The following is an 8,487-nucleotide window of genomic DNA, read 5'->3' as shown; positions in this document are numbered from 1 at the left end:
GGTATGGGGGACTGGCGTGCAGGGCGCGGGGCTAAGGCCGTAGCGGTGGAGAGCAGGAGGGCGGGAGTGGGATGGCCCCGGCCATCATCTCAGGATCAGAGAATGGGAGTCTACTGGCGAGAGAAGACAATCCACGAGTGAGAACATATGTAATACCTTCATCAATAAAGAAAGAAGAAAAAAAAGTACAAATTGACAATTACAAAATAGTCATGAGATAAAATAAAGTACATCATAAGAAATATAGTCAATAATATTGTAACAGCTATGTTGTACACCTGACACTAATAGAATATTGTATGTCAACTGTAATTAAAATATTAAAAATTAAGTTAAAAACTAAAAAAAAAAAAAAGACAAACCATGAGTAATACAGTTTTCCTCTAAGTACAAGTGAAGGCTACTGCCTGGCCACCCTGCTTAATAGCCTCAGTCTCCTCGCCAGTAAAAGGGGAATATAATGGCCTAGCTGCCTTTGGTTTCGGAAAGGGTTTTAAAAGCTAGTACTACAGCTGTGTGGCTCTAAATAGTAGTAGGAGTTTAATAAATGCCGATTGAGCATTAGTAATATTGACATTTTTGCCACCACTTATGTTACAATTCATTGGGCCTCTTAGAGATTGTGAGTTCCAGGCTTCTTGCATTTTGGGAGTAAGTGGGATATTTTAATATCAATTTGGGGGGGCATATTTAAGCATTAAAATTTACCAAACCAATGATACAAAAATTGTAGCATACTGTAGTTTAAGTGTTTGTATCTCCCAAATTAATGCTTTTAATAAAAATAAATACTGCTTACTTAAAAATATGAGTACGTAACAGGCCTCTGGTCTGATGGGAACACAAGTTCAATGGTGTCAAGTCCTATAATATTATCCTTGGACCTCTGTGACTGTGTGTAAGCCCCACCAAATGGTACCACCTGCCTCACCAATAGGCATTTGCTCTCTTGCAAATAGTTCACTCTGTGCCCCTCATACAGGGTTTCTCAATCACAGCACTGTCGGTTCTGTGCGGGCCATGGGTTGGGGGTGGGGGGGGGGCCATCTATCCTGTGCCTTCTAGGATGCTTACAGCATCTCTGGTCTCTACCTCCTAGAGGCCAGGAGCAGCGCCCCACACCCTGGTCATCACAATCAAAAATATCACCAGGTATTTCCAAATGTCCGGGAGGGGGGAAGGCAAAATCACCCTTAGTCGAGAACCGCTGTCCTAACTCTGTTGTAACCTTGCCAGCAGGATCCCATATCACACACCTCTGTGTCACCCTCCACACAAACACAGGGCCCTGTACCCAGCACACATGCACGTTTATGCAATAAACTTGTGCCAGATACGGCATGCAGGAGTACGTCATGAGAGAACAGGCTGCATCCTGTAATTCATTTAATTATCAGAAGCTTCATTACCAGCAATAGGATTACTGGGAGACTGGATGGGGCGAACGCCGGTTATTTAGGGCCCTCTATATGCCACGCGCGTGTTAAGTGATCTTCATGGGCCATTTCATGTTACCTCGCACCGCAGTCCTATGACAGGTTAGGAAACGGAGTCATGAGAGTCCCGGGCACGTGCCCAGAAGAGTAGGAATTTGAACCCAGGCCTTTCATGGTTCTGCTCAACCACATCTCCAATGTCACGCCAAGGGCTTGTTGGGAATCAGTTGTTTCCCAGAGAGTGTTTCTAAACAGAATGGCTTCACCTCTGAAACATCAAAAGTTGACATGGGTACATCATTTGGGGCCAAAATGTGATGCAAAAGTATTGCGCATGTCCTGCCTCTCAGAGCACGCTTCATGTTAAAACAGAATGTCATTATTGGCAAAGTATTCATGTGTCAAGAACTCTTTTTTTTTTACTTTATTTTAAATTTTATTTCCCAATTACAGTTCCCTTTCAATATTATTTTGCATTAGTTTCAGGTGTACAGCATAGTTTACAAAATGTTTCTCCCAATATTTCCAGTACCCACCTGACACCATACATAGTTATTACAATATTATTGACTGTGTCCCCTATGCTGTACTTTGCATCCTCATCACAATTTTCTAACTACCAATTTGTGTGTCCTAACTCTGCAAAACTGGGGTTTTTCAAAGTAAATGCCTTTAAAAAATTCCTTCTCTCATCTCTCATCTATCTCTCCATGGTGTCTTTTGGGGAAGAGGTAGCACTGACATTGTTTCAAATACAGTGGGGCCTTGACTTACGAGTGTCCCGACTAACGAGTTTTTCGAGATACGAGCCGTCTCTAGGCTGATTTTTTGCTTTGAGTTGTGAGCTAAAATTCGGGTTACGAGCCAGCTTCAGATACCCCACCGCTAGTTGGCGCAGCGAACGTCACAGTGAACGCCACAACATCAGCCCAGCATCACGTGTCTCACTCGTTCACTGTTGATTTGACATACGAGTAATTTGAGTTACAAGCTCCGTCAGGGAACGAATTAAACTCATAAGTCAAGGCCCCACTTTACTTTAAGGTCATTGTGATGAAGATGAGCTATTGCAGGTCAAAGACCTGACCCCAGTTATAGATGATGAAGATGAGCTATTGCAGGTCAAAGACCTGACCCTCAGTGTTCTCAGGAGAGAAATGGCTGGAATAGTCAGTACATCCCCCGCCTCCCACAGAGGGTTATGGAGCATCAGGGTGGGCAAGCCCTGGGAAAGCCCTTTGCAGGTGGTAGAGCTCTGCAGAAGCTTCGGGGAGGGGGGCTCTTCTTTGTGTTCGTTGTGGAGACACCACAGACGTGAACCCCAGTTATAGGGAAGGGACCTGGCTTTCCATTCTCCTGTCCCACTTCCCCCTCGGCACTCTCCAGCTGAGGTCCCCGAACCTCCTGTTGGTTAGCAAGGAACGCTGGGGAGCCCCCCTCCAGACTTCTGTGACCAAAAAGGAATTTTTCCGTGACGCTTCTGCCCAATCTTGCTCCCCAAAGCCATTGCCAGTCTCACAAGATACTTTTTAAAATATATTTTATTGATTTTTTACAGAGAGGGGTAGAGAGTTAGAAACATCGATGAGAGAGAAACATCGATCAGCTGCTTCCTGCTGGGGATGTGTCCACAACCAAGGTACATGCCCTTGACCAGAATCGAACCTGGGACCCTTTAGTCCACAGGCCAACGCTCTATCCACTGAGCCAAACCGGTAGGGCTGTCTCACAAGATATTAAGGTAACATTAAAGCAATACACCACAAGTCAACATTTTTAAAGCTACAGTATAAGAAATAAGGGACTTTCTTTTCTAGTGCCTGCAGATTAAAAGAAAAAGAGAGGAAGAGCCCAGTGGGGGGATCATTATTTGCTAACACGTTGGAAAATCACGTTCCTTTCCCATTTCAGTGATGCTACAGGCAGGGGGCGGAAGAGAGGACTATAGTGCGGGACCCGGGCTGCAGTCTTACCCATGGCAGATTCACCCAGGAATACATCCAGGAACCACCGTAAAGCCCGGTTTACACACGTCAGTTAAAAGCCTTCGGCACAGAAGTCATCTCACGGTATTTCTGACAGCGGTGACATCTTAGAGAAAGAAGTGCCCTGCACGCATCGGAGTGATCGACATTCGACACCATGCATTGTTGGCAATATTCAAGGGCTAATCATTCCACTTTCTTCCTTCCACTGTAGGCATTTTGGATGATTGCTGGTGTCTCTTTATAGTCAGATCTGCCTGGTTTTGCCTGCTAATAACATCTTCGTCGTGAAGAGGACCACACCAGGGTTATTTAAATACTTGAAACGAGGAACAATTAAACCCTGGGCTGAAACATTAGTCTAGTGGGAGGTATAGGGTTACTTCCTTCAGTAACACACTCATCTACCCTCTCGGGTGAAGACCGTCTCTCAGAGGCTTAGGGACGTGGTTGTAAACACCGGCCGTGGACGCAGGCGCTGAGGGAGGACCCGCGGATGGACTTGGGATCTTGAAATGTTGGGTTTTGAAGAGCCGACCTTGGGCCAGAGGGTCATCGAGTGCCTGGAAGATGTCAACAGCCCCCGCTGCGGCTCAGACGCCTGGGGGGTGACCCGCACCCACTAGGATGCCTGGATGGTTCAAGAAGGTGTGGTACGGGCTGGCATCACTACTCAGCTTCGCCTCCTTCATCCTCATCATTGTTGCTCTGGTGCTGCCCCACTGGCTGAGTGGGAAGATCCTTTGTCAGACGGGAGTGGACCTGGTCAACGCCACCGACCCAGAGCTGGTCAAATTCATTGGGGACATTTACTACGGGCTCTTCCGAGGGTGCAAGGTGCGGCAGTGCGGGCTCGGGGGCCGCGAGTCCCAATTCACGAGTGAGTATGTTCGGGGCAGGAAAGATGCTTTAGATTCTAACACTTAATTTTCCAAATCGGGAAAGGTGCTTATGTCTAAATGTGGAGTTTGACTTCTGCCTCACCCTGAGACACAGTGACAAAATCCACACTCACCCAGGGGTTCTTGTTCAGCACTAAGAAGAGACCTTTTTTCCCCTGTGAACGCTCGTAGAAACATTAGAAATAGGGACTTGTATTCCTTTTCGTTTACCACTATTAATAATAGCTAGTAAAATATTGAGTGCTTACATGTGGCAGACATTCTGCTAGTGCTTCACACAGCTGGTCTCTTAAGCCTTACAACAAATTTATAAAGAGGGAATTATTAACGATCCCATTTTACAGAGGACTACACTGAGGCTCAGATAGGTTGCATAACTTGCCTGAGGCCGCCCAGCCAGGAAACAGCAGAGCAGAGAGGGACTTCCTGGCCACGCCCCCTGCCTCAGGCACTCCCAGCCAGACCCACAGGCAGGTGCAGTAGGCTGCAGGCAGAAACCAGCCATCAGGGAATGTGGCAACTGCTTCCACTTCTGTTTATATAAAAGCTTGGGAGTCTGCCCGGCTGGTGTGGCTCAGTGGTTGAGTGTTGACCCATGAACCGGGAGGTTATGGTTCAATTCTTGGGCAGGGCATGTGCCCAGTTTACAGGCTTGATTCCCAGTGAGGGGCATGCAAAAGGCAGCCGATCAATGATTCTCTCATCATTGATGTTTCTATCCCTCTCTCCCTCTCTCTTCCTTTCTGAAATAAAAAAAAAAAAAATTAAAAATTTTGTAGTATGAGAAAAGCAAATGGGCTCTGTGCTGGGCTCTGGAATCAGACTACCCCGGTTCAAAGCCTAGCTTGCATGTTTGCTGGCAGGAGACCTCAGGCAAGGCTGCTGGCCATGAACGTGGGCGGGCACGAGCATCAGCTGACAGGCACTAGTGTTGGCTGGCATCCAGTGTCACGTCAGAGCTGCTCTGGATGTAAATAGAGCAGGACTCCATGGCTGGTCTTCTGGAAAGAAAAAACAAAAACAAAAAAGGCAATATCCTGCAAGCCTTTGGAGTCAGATTGCTGGTGAGAACAGAGTTCTACAAAATACAAAATCAAAATTACTCAGCATATTGCTGAGAATAAGGAATTTTATTCATTATTTGATTTTATATTTCAAAATTGTAGTTCTTAAGAACCTGACCAGGGTTAGTATCTTATTAAATGTATAAAGACAGAAGCTGGGCCATTGACAAATACTCTAATACAAATTGACATCATTTAAATACATGAAGGAAATACATATTTTGTTACATGCATTCAAGAAAATAGGAATAGTTGCATTTACCTGGCAATTAAATTAGAATGGGATAGTGAGGATATTGAAATATATAGCTCTATTAAAAACATAACATAGCCCTGGCCAGGTGGCTCAGCTGGTTGGCGTGTCATCATGTACAACAAAAGATCAGGGGTTCGATTCTAGGTCAGGGCACATACCTAGGTTTCGAGTTCGATCCTCAGTCTGAGCACGTATGGGAGGCAACTGATTGATGTTTCTCTCTCTCAAAATCAATCTTTAAAAAACATATCCTAGGGTGAGGATTTAAAAAAAAAAATAACATAAAAGGCTGAACACACACACACACACACACACACACACACACACGAACAATGAAATCAAAATAAAGGACAAGTTAAAAGGAAACACCCCAGAGAATCAATTTCCAAACCAATCATAAAGAAAACCAAAGCACTATACGGTTGACCCTGGAACAACATGGGGGTTAGAGGTGCCAGTGCCCCACAACTGTAAGTTGATGCCATCTGTTTACAAGATGAAAATGGTCAGCATGTAAGTGGACCTGTGAAGTTCAAATCCATGTTGTTCAAGTGTCAACTGTAGCCCTGGCTGGGTAGCTCAGTTTGTTAGAGCCACGTCCTGATACGCCGAGGTTGTGGGTTCCATCCCCAGTAGGGGGCACATACAATAATCAACCAATGAATGCATAAATGAGGAGAACAACAAATTGATTTATCTATCTATCTATCTATCTAAAATCAATCAATCAAAAAAATTTAGGGGAAAAAAGTCAACTGTATATTACAACCAGTTAAGATCCTTTTTCATACCTAAGGACACATGACTAGCAATTTCATCTTTTGATTTTTCTCCAATCTTTTGCTACTGGAATGAATATCCAATATACTGGTATACAGCTTTGAACATATGTGGGTGTGCTCTCGTGAAATCGCTTTGATAGAGTTACCAAATTGCCCTCTCAGGAGAGTAGAAGAATTACCAAATTGCCTTCTCAGGAGAGTATATGAATTAATATTCTACACTGTTTGACACCTTTATCAACACACTGTATTAGCAAACTTTTTTATCTTTGCCAATCACATAGTGATTCTTTTCTACTTTAAGTGTTTGGTGAGGATTGCGCTGCTAGTCGTGTTCTCAGGATTGCATTTCAAAAAAAGAGATAATGAGCCAGCCGGCTCAGTGGTTGAATGTCAATCTATGAACCAGGAGGTCACAGCTCTATTCCCAGTTGGGGCATATGCCCAGGTTGCGGGCTCGATCCCCAGTGTGGGGTGTGCAGGTGGCAGCTGATCAATGATTCTCTCTCATCATTGATATTTCTATCTTTCCCTCTCCCTTCCTCTCTGAAATCAATAAAAATATATTTTAAAAAGGAAGAAAGGGATAATGAAACAAGTAGGTAACCAGGCATAGCTACTATGTTTGGAATGAAAAAGGGCTGAAAGTGTGAAAAGAAAAACAAATGTATATTAGGGGCACTGAGGTAGGAGGGAAGGAAAAGGCGAGAAGAAGCCTTACCCAGGAAAATCCCTTGGAAAGGAGTTTCTTTTCCAGGGTACGGTTTCCAGTGCTGATGTGATAACCTGGAGATAACTGTTGTAAATGGAAACACTCCCAGACAGGAAGTTAGATCAAAACTAAGGACGTAGACATGGAGTGTCTGGAAACTTCTGAGTGGAAAGGACACTTTAAAGGAAGAAGGACCCAAAACGCTCACCCTCAGCCTTGGGAGACACCCACCTTCCATGAATAACGGGAGGCAGTGAGCCAGCAAAGGCCCCAAGGGGAAAGGAATGGGGTGAGTGGACCCAGGAGAGCTTTGAGTCCTGGATCCTGAGGGGGACAAAGAGGTTCTGGTCAGTGGTATCAAATGATGAAGGAGGGACTTTGGAGTTCAAAGACGGACCCCAATTTGACCGGGAGGTGTTCAGTAGAAACCCTGGGATAGTTGCAGACGAGTGGGTCTGCCCATTTCTTTAGTGTTCCATCATTTTGAAGTCTTCATGTATAACTACTGAAAATAGTGATCTAAACTCTGTAGGCTACACAAGACTATAATCCTATGTATAGAGTTCAGGGTCACCTTCCCCAAAGATAAGGGAGTTAATGTCTCCAAACCTGTGGGGAAAAGGGGTTCATAAAATCTACCACATATCCTTGTCACAAGGATGGAAGGAGAGAAAAAATGTAAAATGCTCAGCCACTGACTAATGCTCAGTCAATGCTGATTACCCCCAATTCATACACTATGCAGGTATCATTACCCCCATTACACTGATGAGGAGACTGAGGATCTTCGAAGTCAGAGAGTAAAAATAGTAACAGCAACAACCACAGCCACCCTTTTGGGGAACTGACTTTTTCCCAGGCAATATTTAAAATATTCTGTTATGATATATCCTTTAATCTTCACAGCTAGAACATAGTGGCAAATATAGAGAAAACAAATACCAATACTCAATTATCCTGCCACATGCATATGGACATTTTCAGAGTAGTGTGCAACGTAATTGAGTGTCCACCAGACATGGGGAGATAATGTCTACCTTGCTGAGTCATTATGAGGGATGCACAATGATGCTCCTTGCTTCCCATAGTGCCCACTGGTGGGCGCTATTATCATCCCTACACAACTTTACTTGATCTGCTGGACAATCTTGTAAGATGGGTATGAAAGGTAGGGTTTAGAGCACCAGTTCTCAACCTGTGGGTCGCAACCCCTTTGGGGGTCGAACGACCCTTTCACAGGGCGGGGGTCGCTCAGCCCGGCCTGTGCCCTCTCGCAGTCTGGGACCCCTCAAGGGATGACCACCTGCTGGCTTAGGTCCACTCCCCGGGGGATCAGGCCTAAGTTGGCAG

The 8,487-nt window shown here is 44.9% G+C and overlaps 1 protein-coding gene across 1 annotated transcript in view; it reads left to right on the top strand.

Moving 5' to 3' along the window:
- The first annotated feature begins 3,352 nt into the window (after positions 1-3,352).
- Positions 3,353-8,487, top strand: part of CLRN2 (clarin 2) — an 11,335-nt gene continuing 6,200 nt past the window's right edge. Inside the window, exon 1 of the mRNA XM_005878122.2 lies at positions 3,353-4,301. Within this exon, the coding sequence (XP_005878184.1) occupies positions 4,049-4,301 (253 nt within the window). The 5' untranslated portion in view covers positions 3,353-4,048. The remainder of the gene's footprint in view (positions 4,302-8,487) is intronic.

This window comes from Myotis brandtii, unplaced genomic scaffold, assembly GCF_000412655.1.
Source record: "Myotis brandtii unplaced genomic scaffold, ASM41265v1 scaffold547, whole genome shotgun sequence".
NCBI lineage: Eukaryota > Metazoa > Chordata > Mammalia > Chiroptera > Vespertilionidae > Myotis > Myotis brandtii.
The sequence above is the reverse complement of the archived record's forward strand: the minus strand, read 5'-3'. Positions and strand labels throughout refer to the sequence as shown.